General features: G+C 46.3%; 2 protein-coding genes across 2 annotated transcripts in view; one reads left to right on the top strand and one right to left on the bottom strand.

Moving 5' to 3' along the window:
* Window positions 1-18,591, bottom strand: part of LOC135554822 (protein CLEC16A-like) — a 102,581-nt gene extending 83,990 nt beyond the window's left edge. The window contains 8 exon segments of the mRNA XM_064987271.1: window positions 158-332; window positions 952-1,075; window positions 6,333-6,438; window positions 14,204-14,352; window positions 14,960-15,093; window positions 16,479-16,607; window positions 18,383-18,398; window positions 18,401-18,591. Coding sequence (XP_064843343.1) covers window positions 158-332; window positions 952-1,075; window positions 6,333-6,438; window positions 14,204-14,352; window positions 14,960-15,093; window positions 16,479-16,607; window positions 18,383-18,398; window positions 18,401-18,455 — 888 coding nt within the window. The 5' untranslated portion in view covers window positions 18,456-18,591.
* Window positions 18,592-19,036: 445 nt separating this feature from the next.
* Window positions 19,037-26,020, top strand: LOC135554821 (dexamethasone-induced protein homolog). Its single transcript, XM_064987270.1, has 2 exons — window positions 19,037-20,000; window positions 21,357-26,020. Exon 1 carries the CDS (start codon window positions 19,537-19,539, stop codon window positions 19,804-19,806), a length of 270 nt encoding a protein of 89 aa, XP_064843342.1. The 5' UTR covers window positions 19,037-19,536; the 3' UTR covers window positions 19,807-20,000; window positions 21,357-26,020.
* Window positions 26,021-26,246: the final 226 nt, after the last annotated feature.

Raw genomic sequence — 26,246 nt, 5'->3', positions numbered from 1 at the left:
ACCTGCTCAGGGCAGACCAGAGAGAAGACCCCTCCACCTACCTGCTCAGGGCAGACCAGAGAGAAGACCCTCCACCTACCTGCTCAGGGCAGACCAGAGAGAAGACCCCTCCACCTACCTGCTCAGGGCAGACCAGAGAGAAGACCCCTCCACCTACCTGCTCAGGGCAGACCAGAGAGAAGACGTAGAGAGGCAGGAAAAGACGGTTGAGCAGGTGGTCTGTCAGGACATCGTTCAGGAACTCGCAGTTGATCGTCAGGATATCGTTCAGGTAGTGGAGATGGTCGAGATGCTCTGCTACCAAGTCACTCAGCTTCCCCCGGTTACGATGCCTGGAGGGGGGAGAGGGAGAGAGACAGAGAGAGGAGAGAGCGTCAGAGAGAGTAGCGAGAGAGAGGCGAGAGACAGAGAGAGAGGAGAGAGCGTCAGAGAGAGTAGCGAGAGAGAGGCGAGAGACAGAGAGAGAGGAGAGAGCGTCAGAGAGAGTAGCGAGAGAGAGGCGAGAGACAGAGAGAGAGGAGAGAGCGTCAGAGAGAGTAGCGAGAGAGAGGCGAGACAGAGAGAGAAAGAGAGAGACAGAGAGAGAAAGAGAGAGAGAGAGAAAAAGAAAGAGAGAGAGAAAAAGAAAGAGAGAGAGAGAAAAAGAAAGAGAGAGAGAGAAAAAGAAAGAGAGAGAAAGAGAGAAAGAGAAAGAGATGGTATGTACACAACAGTGTGTAATGATCTAGTCTGTAACTGTTATGGTGGGGACAATATCTTCATCAGATAATTCAGGAAGAAAGTTTAATACCGACACACCACTGACACCTAGTGGACACAGGGTAGAATGACCCGTCTGTGTGTGTGTGTGTGTGTGTGTGTGTGTGTGTGTGCGTGCGTGTGCGTGTGCGTGTTCGTATGTGTGTGTATGTGTTCGTATGTGTGTGTGTGTGTGTGTGTGTATGTACTCACTCTTGGTCTGTCTGAACACACTTGTCCAGCTCTATGACGTGGGAGCCGATGAACCAGACCAGGTTACTGAAGTAAGGGACCGCCGTCTTGTCTCGAATGTAGTGCAGCATGTGCTGGTTGTCCACTAGAGGGGTGAGAGGGCAAGGGATGTTACCGTGGTAACACAGATAGATGGGGAGACAGGGGGGGGGGGGGGTCAGAGGAATACAGGACCAGACATTTACAGAGATAGGATGTGAGTATAACTATATAGAGAATAAAGCTCTACTCTGAGACTGATATAGAGGACTCTACTCAGAGACTGATATGGAGGACTCTACTCTGAGACTGATATAGAGGACTCTACTCAGAGACTGATATGGAGGACTCTACTCAGAGACTGATATGGAGGACTCTACTCAGAGACTGATATGGAGGACTCTACTGAGAGACTGATATGGAGGACTCTACTCTGAGACTGATATGGAGGACTCTACTCAGAGACTGATATGGAGGACTCTACTCAGAGACTGATATGGAGGACTCTACTCAGAGACTGATATGGAGGACTCTACTCAGAGACTGATATGGAGGACTCTACTCAGAGACTGATATGGAGGACTCTACTCTGAGACTGATATGGAGGACTCTACTCAGAGACTGATATGGAGGACTCTACTCAGAGACTGATATGGAGGACTCTACTCAGAGACTGATATGGAGGACTCTACTCAGAGACTGATATGGAGGACTCTACTCAGAGACTGATATGGAGGACTCTACTCAGAGACTGATATGGAGGACTCTACTCAGAGACTGATATGGAGGACTCTACTCAGAGACTGATATGGAGGACTCTACTCAGAGACTGATGTGGAGGACTCTACTCAGAGACTGATGTGGAGGACTCTACTCAGAGACTGATGTGGAGGACTCTACTCAGAGACTGATATGGAGGACTCTACTCAGAGACTGATATGGAGGACTCTACTCAGAGACTGATATGGAGGACTCTACTCAGAGACTGATATGGAGGACTCTACTCAGAGACTGATATGGAGGACTCTACTCAGAGACTGATATGGAGGACTCTACTCAGAGACTGATATAGAGGACTCTACTCTAAAATGAGACTGATATAGAGGACTCTACTCTAAAATGAGACTGATATAGAGGACTCTACTCAGAGACTGATATGGAGGACTCTACTCAGAGACTGATATAGAGGACTCTACTCAGAGACTGATATAGAGGACTCTACTCAGAGACTGATATAGAGGACTCTACTCAGAGACTGATATAGAGGACTCTACTCAGAGACTGATATAGAGGACTCTACTCAGAGACTGATATAGAGGACTCTACTCAGAGACTGATATAGAGGACTCTACTCAGAGACTGATATAGAGGACTCTACTCAGAGACTGATATAGAGGACTCTACTCAGAGACTGATATAGAGGACTCTACTCAGAGACTGATATAGAGGACTCTACTCTAAAATGAGACTGATATAGAGGACTCTACTCAGAGACTGATATGGAGGACTCTACTCAGAGACTGATATGGAGGACTCTACTCAGAGACTGATATAGAGGACTCTACTCAGAGACTGATATAGAGGACTCTACTCTAAAATGAGACTGATATAGAGGACTCTACTCAGAGACTGATATGGAGGACTCTACTCTGAGACTGACATAGAGGACTCTACTCTGAGACTGACATAGAGGACTCTACTCTAAAATGAGACTGATATGGAGGACTCTACTCAGAGACTGATATGGAGGACTCTACTCAGAGACTGCTATGGAGGACTCTACTCAGAGACTGCTATGGAGGACTCTACTCAGAGACTGCTATGGAGGACTCTACTCAGAGACTGCTATGGAGGACTCTACTCAGAGACTGCTATGGAGGACTCTACTCAGAGACTGCTATGGAGGACTCTACTCAGAGACTGCTGTGGAGGACTCTACTCAGAGACTGCTATGGAGGACTCTACTCAGAGACTGCTATGGAGGACTCTACTCAGAGACTGCTATGGAGGACTCTACTCAGAGACTGCTATGGAGGACTCTACTCAGAGACTGCTATGGAGGACTCTACTCAGAGACTGATATGGAGGACTCTACTCAGAGACTGATGTGGAGGACTCTACTCAGAGACTGATGTGGAGGACTCTACTCAGAGACTGATATGGAGGACTCTACTCAGAGACTGATATGGAGGACTCTACTCAGAGACTGATATGGAGGACTCTACTCAGAGACTGATATGGAGGACTCTACTCAGAGACTGATATGGAGGACTCTACTCAGAGACTGATATGGAGGACTCTACTCAGAGACTGATATGGAGGACTCTACTCAGAGACTGATATGGAGGACTCTACTCAGAGACTGATATGGAGGACTCTACTCAGAGACTGATATGGAGGACTCTACTCAGAGACTGACATAGAGGACTCTACTCAGAGACTGACATAGAGGACTCTACTCAGAGACTGACATAGAGGACTCTACTCAGAGACTGACATAGAGGACTCTACTCAGAGACTGACATAGAGGACTCTACTCAGAGACTGATATGGAGGACTCTACTCAGAGACTGATATGGAGGACTCTACTCAGAGACTGATATAGAGGACTCTACTCAGAGACTGATATGGAGGACTCTACTCAGAGACTGATATAGAGGACTCTACTCAGAGATTGATATAGTGGACTCTACTCTAAAGAGACTGATATGGAGGACTCTACTCAGAGACTGATATGGAGGACTCTACTCAGAGACTGATATGGAGGACTCTACTCAGAGACTGATATGGAGGACTCTACTCAGAGACTGATATGGAGGACTCTACTCAGAGACTGATATGGAGGACTCTACTCAGAGACTGATATGGAGGACTCTACTCTGAGACTGATATGGAGGACTCTACTCAGAGACTGATATAGAGGACTCTACTCAGAGATTGATATAGAGGACTCTACTCAGAGACTGACATAGAGGACTCTACTCAGAGACTGATATAGAGGACTCTACTCAGAGACTGATATGGAGGACTCTACTCAGAGACTGACATAGAGGACTCTACTCAGAGACTGATATGGAGGACTCTACTCAGAGACTGATATAGAGGACTCTACTCAGAGACTGATATGGAGGACTCTACTCAGAGACTGACATAGAGGACTCTACTCAGAGACTGATATGGAGGACTCTACTCAGAGACTGATATAGAGGACTCTACTCAGAGACTGATATAGAGGACTCTACTCAGAGACTGATATAGAGGACTCTACTCAGAGACTGATATAGAGGACTCTACTCAGAGACTGATATGGAGGACTCTACTCAGAGACTGATATAGAGGACTCTACTCAGAGATTGATATAGAGGACTCTACTCTAAAGAGACTGATATGGAGGACTCTACTCAGAGACTGATATGGAGGACTCTACTCAGAGACTGATATGGAGGACTCTACTCAGAGACTGATATGGAGGACTCTACTCAGAGACTGATATGGAGGACTCTACTCAGAGACTGATATGGAGGACTCTACTCAGAGACTGATATAGAGGACTCTACTCAGAGACTGATATGGAGGACTCTACTCAGAGACTGATATAGAGGACTCTACTCTGAGACTGATATGGAGGACTCTACTCAGAGACTGATATGGAGGACTCTACTCAGAGACTGATATAGAGGACTCTACTCAGAGATTGATATAGAGGACTCTACTCTGAGACTGATATGGAGGACTACCAACTCTGGTTTCTGACAATGGGTCATCACGGTAGGCCAAACTCCAGTCCTTAAGAAGAAGACGTGCTTCATCGTAACATTCTGAATACTCATCGTTAACGGTTGTTACGGAGTTATTCAGAGGCCCGGCGTTCAAAACCAATTCAGGACTGTTTCACCTCTTAGAAAATGTGTATTATAACTGCATAACAGTGGACTTGAAACGATGGGTTTGAATTACACAGAAACCAACGAAAAGCATGCAGGTCAGTTTACACATTTAAATGATAAGCCCAAGCCCAATAATATAATTAATAACATTTATGATTAATATATATACACACACACACACACACATTCAGTGAGGTGCATTTATTAATTAGACTTACATGAGACTGGAGTTAGGCCCACGGGAGGTACGAGTGAGAGGAGGAGATGGGGAGAGGAGGAGATGGGGAGAGGAGAGGAGGAGGAAGAGGAGGAGGAAGAAGAGGAGAGGAGGAGATGGGGAGAGGAAGAGGAGGAGATGGGGAGAGGAGGAGGAAGAGGAGAGAAGATGAGAGGAGGAAGAGGAGAGAAGATGAGAGGAGGAAGAGGAGAGAAGATGAGAGGAGGAAGAGGAGAGAAGATGAGAGGGGGAGAGGAGGAGGAAGAGGAGAGGAGGAGGAAGAGGAGAGGAGGAGGAGGAAGAGGAGAGGAGGAGATGGGGAGAGAGGGGGAAGAGAGGAGGAAGAGGAGAGAAGATGAGAGGAGGGAGAGGACAGAGAGGAGAGGGGGAAGAGGAGGGAGAGAGATAGAGGAGAAGAGGGAGGGAAGGGAGAGGGGGATGGTGAGAGGGAGGGGAGGGAGAGAGCATACACAAGGTTAACGGTAGTCAGGTAGCTGTGTAGTGTCTAACAGAACTAAACAGCAGGGCTCCTGGGTAGTCCGGTAGCTGTGTAGTGTCTAGCTACACGACCCACACAGCTACACGACCCACACAGCTACACAACCCACACAGCTACACAACCCACACGGCTACACAACCCACACAGCTGACTAACACGTTGTTAAATAAATACACCCACTGTTCAGTTAACAGTTAGATACACACTCTGGTTAAATGTGAACACACAGACAGACAGACAGACAGACAGGTATAACAGACAGACAGACAGGAGTACATGTTGAGTAGTACATCAGCAAGGCAGAGCTGCCCAGACACCTAGATCAGCCATGTCAAGCCGAGCACCAAGGGCCCCGAGCACCAAGCGCCCCGAGCACCAAGCGCCCCGAGCACCCAGGGCCCCGAGCACCCAGGGCCCCGAGCACCAAGGGCCCCGAGCACCCAGGGCCCCGAGCACCCAGGGCCCCGAGCACCAAGGGCCCCGAGCACCAAGGGCCCCGAGCACCAAGCGCCCCGAGCACCAAGCGCCCCGAGCACCCAGGGCCCCGAGCACCCAGGGCCCCGAGCACCAAGGGCCCCGAGCACCAAGCGCCCCGAGCACCCAGGGCCCCGAGCACCCAGGGCCCCGAGCACCAAGCGCCCCGAGCACCAAGCGCCCCGAGCACCAAGGGCCCCGAGCACCAAGGGCCCCGAGCACCCAGGGGTTTCAGCCCCTAGTAGCGCTGTGTGTGTGTGTGTGTGTGTGTGTGAGAGCGACTCACCCTTGTAGACGTTCAGTGTGATGGTTCTGACTGCGATACGGACCATGCTCTCCGGGTGGTTGAAGAACTTAATGGCCTCGGTGTACAGGGCAAAATCATTAGTGTGCTGTGTGTTGGGAGACAGAGAGGGGGCGCCAGTGAGCTCAGCACCGCACCACTGTTGGGCACAGAGAGACCACACAACCAGAGACACCTAGAGCCCCTTACCCTCTACTAGGCACTTAACCCCTACGACCAAGGGGACTAGGCCCTTACCCGTTACCTCCTAGGGGACTAGACACTTACCCCCTACGGGACTAGGCCCTTACCCCCTACCTCCTAGGGGACTAGACCCTTAACCCTTACCCGTTACCTCATACCTCCTCGAGGACTAGGCCCTTACCAACATGCAGTTGTAAGCGACAGGACGACGTGCTGTAGTTAGATATAGGGCAACGTGTTGTAGTTAGTTACAGGGCAACGTGATGTAGTTAGGTATAGGGCAGCATGTTGTAGTTAGATATAGGGCAGCATGTTGTAGTTAGGTACAGGGCAACGTGCTGTAGTTAGTTATAGGGCAACGTGTTGTAGTTAGTTACAGGGCAACGTGCTGTAGTTAGTTACAGGGCAACGCGCTGTAGTTAGTTACAGGGCAACGCGCTGTAGTTAGGTACAGGGCAACGCGCTGTAGTTAGGTACAGGGCAACGCGCTGTAGTTAGGTACAGGGCAACGCGCTGTAGTTAGTTACAGGGCAACGCGCTGTAGTTAGTTACAGGGCAAAGCGCTGTAGTTAGTTACAGGGCAACGCGATGTAGTTAGGTACAGGGCAACGCGATGTAGTTAGGTACAGGGCAACGTGATGTAGTTAGGTACAGGGCAACGTGATGTAGTTAGGTACAGGGCAACGTGTTGTAGTTAGTTATAGGGCAACGTGTTGTAGTTAGTTACAGGGCAACGTGTTGTAGTTAGTTATAGGGCAACGTGTTGTAGTAAGTTATAGGGCAACGTGTTGTAGTAAGTTACAGGGCAACGTGCTGTAGTTAGTTACAGGGCAACGTGTGGTAGTAAGTTATAGGGCAACGTGTGGTAGTTAGTTATAGGGCAACGTGCTGTAGTTGGGTATAGGGCAACGTGCTGTAGTTAGGTATAGGGCAACGTGCTGTAGTTAGTTACAGGGCAACGTGCTGTAGTTAGTTACAGGGCAACGTGCTGTAGTTAGTTACAGGGCAACGTGTTGTAGTTAGTTATAGGGCAACGTGATGTAGTTAGTTACAGGGCAACGTGTTGAAGTTAGTTGCAGGGCAACATGTTGTAGTTAGTTGCAGGGCAACGTGCTGTAGTTAGGTATAGGGCAACGTGCTGTAGTTAGGTACAGGGCAACGTGCTGTATTTAGGTACAGGGCAACGTGCTGTAGTTAGTTATAGGGCAACGTGCTGTAGTTGGGTACAGGGCAACGTGTCGTAGTTAGTTACAGGGCAATGTGCTGTAGTTAGTTACAGGGCAATGTGTTGTAGTTAGTTATTGGGCAACGTGCTGTAGTTAGTTATAGGGCAACGTGTTGTAGTTAGTTGCAGGGCAACGTGTTGTAGTTAGTTGCAGGGCAACGTGTTGTAGTTAGTTATAGGGCAACGTGTTGTAGTTGGTTATAGGGCAACGTGTTGTAGTTAGTTACAGGGCAGCGTGTTGGTAGTTAGTTACAGGGCAACGTGTTATAGTTAGTTACAGGGCAGCGTGTTGGTAGTTAGTTATAGGGCAACGTGTTGTAGTTAGTTATAGGGCAGTGTGTTGGTAGTTAGTTACAGGGCAACGTGTTATAGTTAGTTACAGGGCAGCGTGTTGTAGTTAGTTATAGGGCAGCATGTGGTAGTTAGTTACAGGGCATCGTGTTGTAGTTAGTTAAAGGGCAACATGTTGTAGTTAGTTATAGGGCAACGTGTTGTAGTTAGTTATAGGGCAACGTGTTGTAGTTAGTTACAGGGCAACGTGTTGTAGTTAGTTACAGAGCAACGTGTTGTAGTTAGTTACAGAGCAACGTGTTGTAGTTAGTTACAGGGCAACGTGTTGTAGTTAGTTACAGGGCAACGTGTTGTAATTAGTTACAGGGCAACGTGCTATAGTTAGTTACAGGGCAACGTGTTGTAGTTAGTTACAGGGCAACGTGTTGTAGTTAGTTACAGGGCAACGTGCTGTAGTTAGTTACAGGGCAACGTGCTGTAGTTAGTTACAGGGCAACATGCTGTAGTTAGTTACAGGGCAACGTGCTATAGTTAGTTATAGGGCAGCATGTTGTAGTTAGTTACAGGGCAACGTGCTATAGTTAGTTATAGGGCAACGTGTTGTAGTTAGTTACAGGGCAACGTGTTGTAGTTAGTTACAGGGCAACGTGTTGTAGTTAGTTACAGGGCAACGTGTTGTAGTTAGTTACAGGGCAACGTGCTGTAGTTAGTTACAGGGCAACATGCTGTAGTTAGTTACAGGGCAACGTGCTATAGTTAGTTATAGGGCAGCATGTTGTAGTTAGTTACAGGGCAACGTGCTATAGTTAGTTATAGGGCAGCATGTTGTAGTTAGTTACAGGGCAACGTGCTATAGTTAGTTATAGGGCAGCATGTTGTAGTTAGTTATAGGGCAGCATGTGGTAGTTAGTTACAGGGCATCGTGTTGTAGTTAGTTAAAGGGCAACATGTTGTAGTTAGTTATAGGGCAACGTGTTGTAGTTAGTTATAGGGCAACGTGTTGTAGTTAGTTATAAGGCAACGTGTTGTAGTTAGTTATAGGGCAGCATGTGGTAGTTAGTTACAGGGCAGCGTGTTGGTAGTTAGTTACAGGGCAACGTGTTGGTAGTTAGTTACAGGGCAACGTGTTGGTAGTTAGTTACAGGGCAGCGTGTTGGTAGTTAGTTATAGGGCAACCCTGCTTCTAATTCTAGTAGCAACTAGATTCCCAGAACTACAGATGGCTGGAATCAGGATGGAATAAGCAGGAAACCTGGAATCCTGCTATTTTTTTGGGGAGGCGGGGGGGTTAGAAGCATTTTCCCAGCCTACTTCAACATACTGTAGTGACTTAATACTATGTAGGGATTAAAATCTAGTGTTCGTTTAGCAGGTATTAGGTGGGAGGTTGTTATAGCAGGTCTACAGGCAGCTGATCTCTCTCTCTCTGGGGGGAGGGGTGTTCCCTGAGACCTCCAGCCAATCACAGCCAAGGTCAGAAGTTAAACGTCATGGATCAGCTGGAAAGGTCAAAGGGAACAGAGGAGTATTAAGCCCAGATTCCAAGGCCTGCAGCCCCAATTATCCACTTCCTCCCCAAAAGTGTACACTTGCACACTTCCCATCGTGGATTTAACAAAATGGGAGGGAAACTCCAGCCAATCCTATGCTTTTAAATCCACGACGGGCAATGCTCAAATGCACCCTTCAGGAAGAGAGGGGGAATTGGGCTAAGAGAGGAGCTACCATCGACAGTACACCAATAACTTTACCCCATACACAGAAGCCAAAGGTCGAGTGCTGAAACACAAAGGTCAATCGCAAAGGTCGTGTCCCAAAAGGCCCCTCATTCCATATATAGGGCCCTACATTATGGCCCCTCGTTCCCTATATAGGGCCCTACATTATGGCCACTCGTTCCCTATATAGGGGCCCTACATTATGGCCCCTTGTTCCCTATATAGGGCCCTATATTATGGCCCCTCATTCCCTATATAGGGCCCTATATTATGGCCCCTCATTCCCTATATAGGGCCCTACATTACGGCCCCTCATTCCCTATATAGGGCCCTACATTACGGCCCCTCATTCCCTATATAGGGCCCTACATTACGGCCCCTCGTTTCCCTATATAGGGCCCTACATTACGGCCCCTCGTTTCCCTATAGGGCCCTACATTATGGCCCTCGTTTCGACATTATGGCCCCTCGTTCACTATATAGGGCCCTACATTATGGCCCCTCGTTCCCTATATAGGGCCCTACATTATGGCCCCTCGTTCCCTATATAGGGCCCTACATTATGGCCCCCTCGATCCCTATATAGGGCCCTACATTATGGCCCCCTCGTTCCCTATATAGGGCCCTACATTATGGCCCCTCGTTGCCTATATAGGGCCCTACATTACGGCGCCTCGTTCCCTATATAGGGCCCTACATTACGGCCCCTCGTTCCCTATATAGGGCCCTACATTACGGCCCCTCGTTTCCCTATATAGGGCCCTACATTACGGCCCCTCGTTCCCTATATAGGGCCCTACATTACGGCCCCTCGTTCCCTATATAGGGCCCTACATTATGGCCCCTCGTTCCCTATATAGGCCCCGACATTATGGCCCCTCGTTCACTATATAGGGCCCTACATTATGGCCCCTCGTTCACTATATAGGGCCCTACATTATGGCCCCTCGTTCCCTATATAGGGCCCTACATTATGGCCCCTCGTTCCCTATATAGGGCCCTACATTATGGCCCCCTCGATCCCTATATAGGGCCCTACATTATGGCCCCCTCGTTCCCTATATAGGGCCCTACATTATGGCCCCTCGTTGCCTATATAGGGCCCTACATTATGGCCCCTCGTTTCCTATATAGGGCCCTACATTATGGCCCCTCGTTCCCTATATAGGGCCCTACATTATGGCCCCTCGTTCCCTATATAGGGCCCTACATTATGGCCCCTCGTTCCCTATATAGGGCCCTACATTATGGCCCCTCGTTCCCTATATAGGGCCCTACATTATGGTCCCTCGTTCCCTATATAGGGCCCTACATTATGGCCCCTCGTTCCCTATATAGGCCCCTACATTATGGCCCCTCGTTCCCTATATAGGGCCCTACATTATGGCCCATCGTTCCCTATATAGGGCCCTACATTATGGCCCCTCGTTCCCTATATAGGGCCCTACATTATGGCCCCTTACTCCCTATATAGGGCCCTACATTATGGACCCCTACTCCCTATATAGGGCCCTACATTATGGCCCCTCGTTCCCTATATAGGGCACGACATTATGGCCCCTCATTCCCAATATAGGGCAATTCATCATGGTCCCTTACTCCCTATATAGGGCACTACATTATGGTCCCCTACTCCCTATATAGGGCACTACATTATGGACCCCTACTCCCTATATAGGGCACTACATTATGGTCCCTCATTCCCTACATAGGGCACTACATTATGGCCCCTTACTCCCTATATAGGGCAATACATTATGGCCCCTTACTCCCTATATAGGGCAATACATTATGGCCCCTTACTCCCTATATAGGGCAATACATTATGGCCCCTTACTCCCTATATAGGGCAATACATTATGGCCCCTTACTCCCTATATAGGGCACTACATTATGGCCCCTTACTCCCTATATAGGGCACTACATTATGGCCCCTTACTCCCTATATAGGGCACTACATTATGGCCCCTTACTCCCTATATAGGGCACTACATTATGGCCCCTTACTCCCTATATAGGGCACTACATTATGGCCCCTTACTCCCTATATAGGGCACTACATTATGGCCCCTTACTCCCTATATAGGGCACTACATTACGGCCCCTTACTCCCTATATAGGGCAATACATTACGGCCCCTTACTCCCTATATAGGGCCCTACATTACGGCCCCTTACTCCCTATATAGGGCAATACATTATGGCCCCTTACTCCCTATATAGGGCAATACATTATGGCCCCTTACTCCCTATATAGGGCAATACATTATGGCCCCTTACTCCCTATATAGGGCAATACATTGTGGCCCCTTACTCCCTATATATGGCACTACATTACGGCCCCCTACTCCCTATATAGGGCACTACATTATGGCCCCTTACTCCCTATATAGGGCAATACATTATGGCCCCTTACTCCCTATATAGGGCAATACATTATGGCCCCATACTCCCTATAAAGGGCACTACATTATGGCCCCTTACTCCATATATAGGGCAATACATTATGGCCCCTTACTCCCTATATAGGGCACTACATTATGGCCCCTTACTCCCTATATAGGACACTACATTATGGCCCCTTACTCCCTATATAGGGCAATACATTATGGCCCCTCACTCACTATATAGGGCACACATTATGGCCCCTTACTCCCTATATAGGGCACTACATTATGGCCCCTTACTCCCTATATAGGGCACTACATTATGGCCCCTTACTCCCTATATAGGGCACTACATTATGGCCCCTTACTCCCTATATAGGGCACTACATTATGGCCCCTTACTCCCTATATAGGGCACTACATTATGGCCCCTTACTCCCTATATAGGGCACTACATTACGGCCCCTTACTCCCTATATAGGGCAATACATTACGGCCCCTTACTCCCTATATAGGGCAATACATTACGGCCCCTTACTCCCTATATAGGGCAATACATTATGGCCCCTTACTCCCTATATAGGGCAATACATTATGGCCCCTTACTCCCTATATAGGGCAATACATTATGGCCCCTTACTCCCTATATAGGGCAATACATTGTGGCCCCTTACTCCCTATATATGGCACTACATTACGGCCCCCTACTCCCTATATAGGGCACTACATTATGGCCCCTTACTCCCTATATAGGGCAATACATTATGGCCCCATACTCCCTATAAAGGGCACTACATTATGGCCCCTTATTCCATATATAGGGCAATACATTATGGCCCCTTACTCCCTATATAGGGCACTACATTATGGCCCCTTACTCCCTATATAGGACACTACATTATGGCCCCTTACTCCCTATATAGGGCAATACATTATGGCCCCTCACTCACTATATAGGGCACACATTATGGCCCCTTACTCCCTATATAGGGCACTACATTATGGCCCCTTACTCCCTATATAGGGCACTACATTACGGCCCCCTACTCCCTATATAGGGCACTACATTACGGCCCCCTACTCCCTATATAGGGCACTACATTATGGCCCCTTACTCCCTATATAGGGCACTACATTATGGCCCCTTACTCCCTATATAGAGCACTACATTATGGCCCCTTACTCCCTATATAGGGCACTACATTATGGCCCCTTACTCCCTATATAGGGCACGACATTTCCATGTTAGTCATGTAACAGACTATCCAGAGGCACTTACAGTAGTGAGTCATTTAGTAGACTCTGTGTGGTTGTCCAGTCCCCCCCCCTCACCTCGTGGTAGTTGTCCAGTCCCCCCACCCACCTCGTGGTAGTTGTCCAGTCCCCCCCTCACCTCGTTATAGAAGAAGTGGACAGTGTGGTTGTCCAGTCCCCCCCCTCACCACCTCGTGGTAGTTGTCCAGTCCCCCCTCACCTCGTTATAGAAGAAGTGGACAGTGTGGTTGTCCAGTCCCCCCCTCACCTCGTTATAGAAGAAGTGGACAATGTGGTTGTCCAGTCCCCCCCCCTCCCCTCGTGGTAGTTGTCCAGTCCCCCCTCACCTCGTTATAGAAGAAGTGGACAGTGTGGTTGTCCAGTCCCCACCCCCCCACCTCGTGGTAGTTGTTCAGTCCCCCCCCCCTCACCTTGTTATAGGAGAAGTGGACAGTGTGGTTGCCCAGTCCCCCCCCCACCACCACCTCGTGGTAGTTGTCCAGTCCCCCCACCCCCTCACCTCGTTATAGGAGAAGTGGACAGTGTGGTTGTCCAGTCCCCCCCCCCTCACCTCGTTATAGGAGACGTGGACAGTGTGGTTGCCCAGTCCCCCCCCCCCCCACCACCACCTCGTGGTAGTTGTCCAGTCCCCCCCCCCCCCCACCTCGTTATAGAAGAAGTGGACAGTGTGGTTGTCCAGTCCCCCCCCTCACCTCGTTATAGAAGAAGTGGAAAGTGTGGTTGTCCAGTCCCCCCCCCCCCCCCCTCGTGGTAGTTGTCCAGTCCCCCCCCTCACCTCGTTATAGAAGAAGTGGACAGTGTGGTTGTTCAGTTTGAGTGACAGGGTCTTCAGGAAGGAGATATAATAAGCCATGATCTCCTCGTCTGAGAAGTCAAACTTGTGAACGATGATGGAGTTGACGTGGTTGTTGGACAGCAGGTAATCTAGAGGAGGAGAACACAGTTACATGATGGAGTTGACGTGGTTGTTGGACAGCAGGTAATCTAGAGGAGGAGAACACAGTTATATGATGGAGTTGACGTGGTTGTTGGACAGCAGGTAATCTAGAGGAGGAGAACACAGTTACATGATGGAGTTGAGGTGGTTGTTGGACAGCAGGTAATCTAGAGGAGGAGAACACAGTTACATGATGGAGTTGAGGTGGTTGTTGGACAGCAGGTAATCTAGAGGAGGAGAACACAGTTACATGATGGAGTGGAGGTGGTTGTTGGACAGCAGGTAATCTAGAGGAGGAGAACACAGTTACATGATGGAGTTGAGGTGGTTGTTGGACAGCAGGTAATCTAGAGGAGGAGAACACAGTTACATGATGGAGTTGAGGTGGTTGTTGGACAGCAGGTAATCTAGAGGAGGAGAGATGAGGAGAACACAGTTATACAACTGAAATATCTTATTCAGGCTGATTAAAACTCTGGGGCATCTAAACCACAGGTGTAGTGTGTGTGTGTGTGTGTGTGTGTGTGTGTGTGTGTGTGTGTGTGTGTGTGTGTGTGTGTGTGTGTGTGTGTGTGTGTGTGTGTGTGTACTCACAGAGCGACGTCTCGTGGCTGATATTTTCAAACAGGATGTTGAGCGTCTGGAGTAGCTGGACACAGACGTAGCGACCGGACTTCTGGCGAAGGATATTCAGGAAGAACGCAAACATATTCTTCTCCAGGAAGAAGCTGAGAACAGAGAAGAGTACAGAGTAGAATAAAGTAGAGTAGAATTAAGTAGAGTATGGTACAATAGAAAGGAATAGAGTAGAATTAAGTAGAGTAGAATTAAGTAGAGTATGGTACAATAGAGATGAATAGAGTAGAATAAATTAGAGTAGAATTAAGTAGAGTATGGTAAAATAGAGAGGAATAGAGTAGAATTAAGTAGAGTATGGTACAATAGAGACGAATAGAGTAGAATAAAGTAGAGTAGAATTAAGTAGAGTGTGGTACAATAGAGAGGAATGGACTAGAATATAGAGTAGAATAAAGTAGAATATGGTACAATAGAGACGAATAGAGTAGAATAAAGTAGAGTAGAATTAAGTAGAGGATGGTACAATAGACAGGAGTAGAGTAGAATAGAGTAGAATAAAGTAGAGTAGAATTAAGTAGAGTATGGTGCAACAGAGAGGAATAGAGTAGAATATTGAGTAGAATCAATTAGAGTAGAATTAAGTAGAGTATGCTACAATAGAGAGGAATAGAGTATAGAGTAGAATAAAGTAGAGTAGAATTAAGTAGAGTATAGTACAATAGAGAGGAATAGAGTAGAGTATAGAGTAGAATAAAGTAGAGTAGAATCAAGTAGAGTATGTTACAATAGAGAGGAATAGAGTAGAATATAGAGTAGAATAAAGTAGAGTAGAATTAAGTAGAGTATGGTACAATAGAGAGGAATAGAGTAGAATATAGAGTAGAATAAAGTAGAGTAGAATTAAGTAGAGTTTGGTACAATAGAGAGGAATAGAGTATCGAGTAGAATAAAGTAAAGTAAAATGAAGTAGAGTATAGTACAATAGAGAGGAATAGAGTGGAGTATAGAGAGGGATAGAGTAGAGTATAGAGTAGAATAAAGTAGAGTAGAATTAAGTAGAGTATAGTACAATAGAGAGGAATAGAGTAGAGTAGAACAGAATAGAACAAAGAATAGAGCAGAATAAAGCAGGATAAAGTAGAGTATAGTACAATAGATAAGAATAGAGTAGAATAAAGTAGAGTACAGTACAATAGATAGGAATAGAGTAGAATAAAGTAGAGTACAGTACAATAGATAGGAATAGAGTAGAATAAAGTAGAGTACAGTACAATAGATAGGAATAGAGTAGAATAAAGTAGAGTACAGTACAATAGATAGGAATAGAGTAGAATAAAGTAGAGTACAGTACAATAGATAGGAATAGAGTAGAATAAAGTAGAGTACAGTACAATAGATAGGAATAGAGTAGAATAAAGTAGAGTACAGTACAATAGAACAGTGTTTAATAGAGTAGAGTATAGTACAATAGATAGGAATAGAGGAGTAGAACAGAATAGAGTAGAATAAAATAGAGTCGTGGTTAAAGTCTTACTCAAAGACGGAGCTGTCGTTCTGGTCTCCCCAGATGAGTATCTCAGTGATGGAGCGAATGGTCTCCACCAGCAAGTTCCTGTTGCTGTCGGTTACCGTGGTGTTCTTAGTCAGGACATGGTACATATACCTAGAGGGAGGAGAGAAGGAGGGAGGGGGAGAAGAGGGAGAAGAGGAAAGGAAGGGATGAGAGAATATGGACAATGGTAGAAAACACTTTGTTTTTCAGTAAAACATCTGGTGGCTATACCGCACTGTCAATTTGAACTGGCACACCCACTCCGGACGCGGACGACAGAATATGACTAGCTTACCGTCACTTAGACGGGGGATGGTATGGACTCAAACTAACGTTAGTATATCTAGCTGTTATCAAGTAATGACACCCATCATGTGGCTAGCTAGCTAACGTTAGTATATCTAGCTGTTATCAAGTAATGACACCCAGCATGTGGCTAGCTAACGTTAGCATATCTAGCTGTTATCAAGTAATGACACCCATCATGTAGCTAGCTAGCTAACGTTAGTATATCTAGCTGTTATCAAGTAATGACACCCATCATGTAGTTAGTATATCTAGCTGTCATCAAGTAATGAGACCCATCATGTAGGTAGTATAGCTAGCTGTAATCAAGTAATGACACGCATCATGTTGTTAGTATAGCTAGCTGTTAACACGTAATGACACCCATCATGTAGTTAGTATATCTAGCTGTTATCAAGTAATGACACCCATCATGTAGTTAGCTAGCGTTAGTATATCTAGCTGTTATCAAGTAATGGCACCCATCATGTAGTTAGTATATCTAGCTGTTATCAAATAATGGCACCCATCATGTAGTTAGCTAGCTAACGTTAGTATATCTAGCTGTCATCAAGTCATGTAGTCATGTACACCCATCATGTAGTTGATAACAGCTAGATATACTAACATTAGCTAGCTACATGATGGGTGTCATTACTTGATGACAACTAGATATACTTACTACATGATGGGTGTCATTACTTAATACCAACTAGATATACTAACATTAGCTAGCTAGCTACACGATGGGTGTCATTACTTGATACCAACTAGAGCCACTAACATTAGCTAGCTACATGATGGGTGTCAGTACTTGGTAACAGCTAGATATACTAATGTTAGCTAAGTAATGACACCCATCATGTAGCTAGCTAGCTAATGTTAGTGGCTCTAGTTGTTATCAAGTAATGACACCCATCATGTAGTAAGTATATCTAGTTGTCATCAAGTAATGACACCCATCATGTAGCTAGCTAATGTTAGTGGCTCTAGTTGGTATCAAGTAATGACACCCATCATGTAGTTAGCTAGCTAATGTTAGTGGCCCTAGTTGTTATCAAGTACTGACACCCATCATGTAGCTAGCTAACGTTAGGATATCTAGCTGTTATCAAGTAATGACACCCATCATGTAGCTAGCTAACGTTAGGATATCTAGCTGTCATCAAGTAATGACACCCATCATGTAGCTAGCTAACGTTAGTATATCTAGCTGTCATCAAGTAATGACACCCATCATGTAGTTAGCTAGCTAGCTAACGTTTCGTAGCAGTCATATACATCTGACATTGTTCACATAGTTGTGACAAGGAAACAACAGTAACGTTAGATAACTAACGCATTTGGTTTTACAGTACAAGCTAGGTGGATTAGCTAGGTATGCTAACCATGTTAACGTTAGCTTAGTAAACTATCGGGGTTAGCTGGCTAATTCGACCAAACGTTTTGTAACAGAAACTTATCATTTAAATTGGACAAATTCAGGTAGGTTCCTCCCCGTTCCTTTAATGTTGCTACCGTTTAAGTAACGTTTTGTAACAGAACGAGCGTAATGAATACACCCCCGCAGGGTAACCTTAGCAATTATGCTAGTTACTTACTTGAGATGGTCCAGGAATGAATATTTTTTGTTTTCCCCTGTCCTCCTCCCCAACTCCGTGACCGACCGAACATAGTTGCACTTTTAAAAAAAGATGTTGATGCTAGCTTAGGTTTTTTTGCCTGTTATATCAATCCCATCACGTCCATATATCCCGTACAAGGTATCCAATATATATATATATATATAGCTAACAAAATATCTAGCTAACCAAATAGCTCTGGCTAACGAAGCGAGAAGGGGACATACCCGAACGTAGCTCGTGAGGAATAACGCGTTACGTAACTGGTTTAGTGCCGGGGATGTTGGGACATGAAGTTTATTTGTTGTGTTCCGGTAACACAATTTCATTAAAATGACAGTTACAAAACACTACAAATCCCAAAAGTATTTTGGGGAAAAAAATCGAACTGTTTTTTTTTTCAACATTTCGGGGACGTTGATTGGTCTTCATCCTACAACGATGAACACAGCAGCCAATCAAATACCAATGCGAGGAGCCATCGACGCAAAAAGCGAACATGGGTCAAAACCGATGAAAAGGCGGGATCAATGTGATCGATGTCTCAGTTGACCATTCACAGGACGGTATTCTATAATGAACCAATCAAATGCTTAAGCTATATAGACGTATCTGTACTGTTTTGACCGTAAGGTCGGACTGTTTTGATGCAGTAAGCGGAAATGTTGACATGAAAATGTAACGGGAGGTCTGGATTATCGAATGTATTTCCATCGATAGAACATATTCCTGTATAATAATTAAAACGCTATAGTCGTTGGCCGGTAATAGCGAACCAGCGCAGGCATGTTGCAAATAACGCAACAGTTTTTTTCCCTTCGACCTTCTCAGAGAATATCAAGAATGCATCGAGTTAACACTGTGTTTACATGAACTAGCGGTGTCGAGCTGAACGGGCTTTTTTCTTTTGTTGTTATAGGTTATTTCGTGTTCCTCCGAACTAATGTCTATCGCTTGATAGCTGTGCTATTGCAAAAGCTGGCATTTCAGGACAAATCCTTGCTGTCTTCCCTGAAATGGACACTCCAAATACACTGTCCATGTTACTGCTGGTCTCAGAGCAACGACACTGTCCTTGTCCTGCTCCTTGTCAACATAACAAGTTGAGCTAAACTTTCCCGGATTAGTTTTCTATGACACTCAAAACTTATGCTCGACTAGATTCGTTGGAATCGCTCCTCAACGAACTTCCCTGTATGTTTTATCTGGGCCTGTTTTTTGTGAACGTTTTGATCCTCTACTATGCCTTTCTAATGGAATACATTGTCCTGAATGTGGGGATAGTGTTTCTACCGGAAGATATGGACCAGGCGCTGGTGGACCTAGGGGTACTATCTGACCCGGCCTCTGTCCCTTACGACACGGACACAGAACTCGATGTTTTCGAGAGGTACCTGGAGTGAGCTGGGGCCCAAGGCTCGAGAGGCAGAGAGAAGCACCACTGAACCGGTATGCTCCGCCGGGGTGAACTGGACTCCTACCGGCCTGTGATGATGATGATGATGATGATGATGATGATGGGAGAGACTGATACTGGGAACTCCAGGAGGAGGATATTTGTCTTGGCTTGGAACAACATTGGCTGCAGGATGAAAAAGTAAGGAGGGATAGAATGATAATAGTGATAGGATGACAGTTTGCTGCTGCAGTGATGCCAGGGGTGGGGGTGATGCCAGAATGGGGGTGATGCCAGTGGTGGGGGTGATGCCAGAATGGGGGTGGGTGATGCCAGAATGGGGGTGGGTGATGCCAGAATGGGGGTGGGTGATGCCAGAATGGGGGTGGGGGTGATGCCAGGAGTGTGGGTGATGCCAGAATGGGGGTGATGCCAGGGGTGTTGGTGATGCCAGAATGGGGGTGATGCCAGAATGGGGGTGATGCCAGAATGGGGGTGATGCCAGAATGGGGTTGATCGCAGGGGTGTGGGTGATGCCAGAATGGGGGTGATGCCAGGATTTGGTTTGAAATGGGTTGGGCCCTCATCTCAACCCTGTAACATCCCTGACTATCCTCTATGTTGTAGGACCTACAATGTATAGTAAATACATTAACACATACTTTAACCTACAGTCCTATAGTAAATACATTAACACATACTTTAACCTACAGTCCTATAGTAAATACAGTAACACATACTTTAACCTACAGTCCTATAGTAAATACAGTAACACATACCTTCACCTACAGTCCTATAGTAAATACAGTAACACATACTTTAACCTACAGTCCTATAGTAAATACAGTAACACATACCATAACCTACAGTCCTATAGTAAATACAGTAACACATACTTTAACCTACAGTCCTATAGTAAATACATTAACACATACCTTAACCTACAGTCCTATAGTAAATACAGTAACACATACTTTAACCTACAGTCCTATAGTAAATACAGTAACACATACTTTAACCTACAGTCCTATAGTAAATACATTAACACATACTTTAACCTACAGTCCTATAGTAAATACAGTAACACATACTTTAACCCACAGTCCTATAGTAAATACAGTAACACATACCTTAACCTACAGTCCTATAGTAAATACAGTAACACATACTTTAACCTACAGTCCTATAGTAAATACAGTAACACATACTTTAACCCACAGTCCTATAGTAAATACAGTAACACATACCTTAACCTACAGTCCTATAGTAAATACAGTAACACATACCTTAACCTACAGTCCTATAGTAAATACAGTAACACATACCTTAACATACAGTCCTATAGTAAATACAGTAACACATACCTTAACATACAGTCCTATAGTAAATACAGTAACACATACTTTAACCTACAGTCCTATAGTAAATACAGTAACACATACTTTAACCTACAGTCCTATAGTAAATACAGTAACACATACCTTAACCTACAGTCCTATAGTAAATACAGGCTATTCCTGTCCATCTCTAACATGTGGCCCCTTGTCTTCTCCACAGGTTGTCAAGGCTCAAGACCAGATATCTGGAGAGAGTCAGAACCAACAGACAGACAGGACAATTCACAGCAGAGTTACCTGTCAAAACTGTCTTAACTGGCCAATCAACAAGCAGACCTGTCTAACTGTGGCCAATCAACAAGCAGAACTGTCAAACTGTGTCCAATCAACAAGCAGAACTGTCTAACTGGCCAATCAACTACCAGAACTGTCGAACTGTGTCCAGTCAACAAGAAGAACTGTCTAACTGGCCAATCAACAAGCAGACCTGTCTAACTGTGGCCAATCAACAAGCAGACCTGTCTAACTGTGGCCAATCAACAAGGAGACCTGTCTAACTGTGGCCAATCAACAAGCAGACCTGTCTAACTGTGGCCAATCAACAAGCAGACCTGTATAACTGTGGTCAATCAACAAGCAGGACTGTCCAACTGGCCAATCAACAAGCAGACCTGTCTAACTGGCCTATCAACAAGCAGGACTGTGACTGGCCAATCAACAAGCAGGACTGTGACTGGCCAATCAACAAGCAGGACTGTCTAACTGGCTAATCAACAAGCAGAACTGTGACTGGCCAATTAACAAGCAGACCTGTCTAACTGGCCGATCAACAAGCAGACCTGTCTAACTGGCCAATCAACAAGCAGAACTGGCCAATCAACAAGCAGGACTGTCTAACTGGCCAATCAATATATCCCATTTAGCAGACGCTTTTGTCCAAAGCGACTTACAAGTCGGCTGGGGCCACTACTTTTACATATGGGTGGTCCCAGCGGGAATCGAACCCACGACGCTTGGCGTTGCAAGCGCCATGCTCTACCGACTGAGCCACACAGGACCCAAGCAGAATCAACAAGCAGAACTGTCCAACTGGCCAATCGCGATCAGGGGACAACGTTACACTAACTCTGACCCTAGAGATCTGACCCAGGATCAGTCAACCTGACAGGACAGCATTGTAGTGTTTACTAACTCTGACCCTAGAGAACTGACCCAGGATCAGTCAACCTGACAGGACAGCACTGTAGTGTTTACTAACTCTGACCCTAGAGATCTGACCTAGGGTCAGTCAACCTGACAGCACTGTAGTGTTTACTAACTCTGACCCTAGAGAACTGACCCAGGATCAGTCAACCTGACAGGACTGTAGTGTTTACTAACTCTGACCCTAGAGAACTGACCGAGGATCAGTCAACCTGACAGGACAGCACTGTAGTGTTTACTAACTCTGACCCTAGAGAACTGACCCAGGATCAGTCAACCTGACAGCACTGTAGTGTTTACTAACTCTGACCCTAGAGAACTGACCGAGGATCAGTCAACCTGACAGCACTGTAGTGTTTACTAACTCTGACCCTAGAGAACTGACCTTGGATCAGTCAACCTGACAGGACAGCACTGTAGTGTTTACTAACTCTGACCCTAGAGAACTGACCGAGGATCAGTCAACCTGACAGGACTGTAGTGTTTACTAACTCTGACCCTAGAGAACTGACCCAGGATCAGTCAACCTGACAGCACTGTAGTGTTTACTAACTCTGACCCTAGAGATCTGACCCAGGATCAGTCAACCTGACAGGACAGCACTGTAGTGTTTACTAACTCTGACCCTAGAGATCTGACCGAGGATCAGTCAACCTGACAGGACAGCACTGTAGTGTTTACTAACTCTGACCCTAGAGAACTGACCTAGGATCAGTCAACCTGACAGCACTGTAGTGTTTACTAACTCTGACCCTAGAGAACTGACCTAGGATCAGTCAACCTGACAGCACTGTAGTGTTTACTAACTCTGACCCTAGAGAACTGACCGAGGATCAGTCAACCTGACAGTCGACCCTAGAGAACTGACCGAGGATCAGTCAACCTGACAGGACAGCACTGTAGTGTTTACTAACTCTGACCCTAGAGAACTGACCGAGGATCAGTCAACCTGACAGGACTGTAGTGTTTACTAACTCTGACCCTAGAGAACTGACCTAGGATCAGTCAACCTGACAGGACTGTAGTGTTTACTAACTCTGACCCTAGAGATCTGACCCAGGATCAGTCAACCTGACAGGACAGCACTGTAGTGTTTACTAACTCTGACCCTAGAGAACTGACCGAGGATCAGTCAACCTGACAGGACTGTAGTGTTTACTAACTCTGACCCTAGAGAACTGACCTAGGATCAGTCAACCTGACAGGACTGTAGTGTTTACTAACTCTGACCCTAGAGATCTGACCGAGGATCAGTCAACCTGACAGCACTGTAGTGTTTACTAACTCTGACCCTAGAGAACTGACCCAGGATCAGTCAACCTGACAGGACAGCACTGTAGTGTTTACTAACTCTGACCCTAGAGAACTGACCCAGGATCAGTCAACCTGACAGGACAGCACTGTAGTGTTTACTAACTCTGACCCTAGAGATCTGACCCAGGATCAGTCAACCTGACAGGACAGCACTGTAGTGTTTACTAACTCTGACCCTAGAGATCTGACCGAGGATCAGTCAACCTGACAGGACAGCACTGTAGTGTTTACTAACTCTGACCCTAGAGAACTGACCCAGGATCAGTCAACCTGACAGGACTGTAGTGTTTACTAACTCTGACCCTAGAGAACTGACCGAGGATCAGTCAACCTGACAGGACAGCACTGTAGTGTTTACTAACTCTGACCCTAGAGAACTGACCGAGGATCAGTCAACCTGACAGGACAGCACTGTAGTGTTTACTAACTCTGACCCTAGAGAACTGACCTAGGATCAGTCAACCTGACAGCACTGTAGTGTTTACTAACTCTGACCCTAGAGAACTGACCGAGGATCAGTCAACCTGACAGGACTGTAGTGTTTACTAACTCTGACCCTAGAGAACTGACCTAGGATCAGTCAACCTGACAGGACAGCACTGTAGTGTTTACTAACTCTGACCCTAGAGATCTGACCTTGGATCAGTCAACCTGACAGGACAGCACTGTAGTGTTTACTAACTCTGACCCTAGAGAACTGACCCAGGATCAGTCAACCTGACAGGACTGTAGTGTTTACTAACTCTGACCCTAGAGAACTGACCCAGGATCAGTCAACCTGACAGCACTGTAGTGTTTACTAACTCTGACCCTAGAGAACTGACCTAGGATCAGTCAACCTGACAGGACAGCACTGTAGTGTTTACTAACTCTGACCCTAGAGAACTGACCTAGGATCAGTCAACCTGACAGGACAGCACTGTAGTGTTTACTAACTCTGACCCTAGAGAACTGACCGAGGATCAGTCAACCTGACAGGACAGCACTGTAGTGTTTACTAACTCTGACCCTAGAGAACTGACCGAGGATCAGTCAACCTGACAGGACAGCACTGTAGTGTTTACTAACTCTGACCCTAGAGAACTGACCTTGGATCAGTCAACCTGACAGGACAGCACTGTAGTGTTTACTAACTCTGACCCTAGAGAACTGACCGAGGATCAGTCAACCTGACAGCACTGTAGTGTTTACTAACTCTGACCCTAGAGAACTGACCTTGGATCAGTCAACCTGACAGCACTGTAGTGTTTACTAACTCTGACCCTAGAGAACTGACCTAGGATCAGTCAACCTGACAGGACAGCACTGTAGTGTTTACTAACTCTGACCCTAGAGAACTGACCGAGGATCAGTCAACCTGACAGGACAGCACTGTAGTGTTTACTAACTCTGACCCTAGAGAACTGACCCAGGATCAGTCAACCTGACAGGACAGCACTGTAGTGTTTACTAACTCTGACCCTAGAGATCTGACCGAGGATCAGTCAACCTGACAGGACAGCACTGTAGTGTTTACTAACTCTGACCCTAGAGATCTGACCGAGGATCAGTCAACCTGACAGCACTGTAGTGTTTACTAACTCTGACCCTAGAGAACTGACCGAGGATCAGTCAACCTGACAGGACAGCACTGTTGTGTTTACTAACTCTGACCCTAGAGAACTGACCCAGGATCAGTCAACCTGACAGCACTGTAGTGTTTACTAACTCTGACCCTAGAGAACTGACCGAGGATCAGTCAACCTGACAGCACTGTAGTGTTTACTAACTCTGACCCTAGAGAACTGACCGAGGATCAGTCAACCTGACAGGACAGCACTGTAGTGTTTACTAACTCTGACCCTAGAGAACTGACCGAGGATCAGTCAACCTGACAGGACAGCACTGTAGTGTTTACTAACTCTGACCCTAGAGAACTGACCTAGGATCAGTCAACCTGACAGGACAGCACTGTAGTGTTTACTAACTCTGACCCTAGAGAACTGACCGAGGATCAGTCAACCTGACAGGACTGTAGTGTTTACTAACTCTGACCCTAGAGAACTGACCCAGGATCAGTCAACCTGACAGGACAGCACTGTAGTGTTTACTAACTCTGACCCTAGAGAACTGACCCAGGATCAGTCAACCTGACAGGACTGTAGTGTTTACTAACTCTGACCCTAGAGATCTGACCGAGGATCAGTCAACCTGACAGGACAGCACTGTAGTGTTTACTAACTCTGACCCTAGAGATCTGACCGAGGATCAGTCAACCTGACAGGACAGCACTGTAGTGTTTACTAACTCTGACCCTAGAGAACTGACCGAGGATCAGTCAACCTGACAGGACAGCACTGTAGTGTTTACTAACTCTGACCCTAGAGAACTGACCTAAGATCAGCCAACCTGACAGGACAGCACTGTAGTGTTTACTAACTCTGACCCTAGAGAACTGACCGAGGATCAGTCAACCTGACAGGACAGCACTGTAGTGTTTACTAACTCTGACCCTAGAGAACTGACCTTGGATCAGTCAACCCGACAGGACTGTAGTGTTTACTAACTCTGACCCTAGAGAACTGACCTAGGATCAGTCAACCTGACAGGACTG

The sequence above is a fragment of the Oncorhynchus masou genome, chromosome 14 (assembly GCF_036934945.1).
Source record: "Oncorhynchus masou masou isolate Uvic2021 chromosome 14, UVic_Omas_1.1, whole genome shotgun sequence".
In the NCBI taxonomy this organism is placed as follows: Eukaryota; Metazoa; Chordata; class Actinopteri; order Salmoniformes; family Salmonidae; genus Oncorhynchus; species Oncorhynchus masou.
Note: the sequence above shows the minus strand (reverse complement) of the source record. Positions and strands in the feature narration are given on the sequence as shown.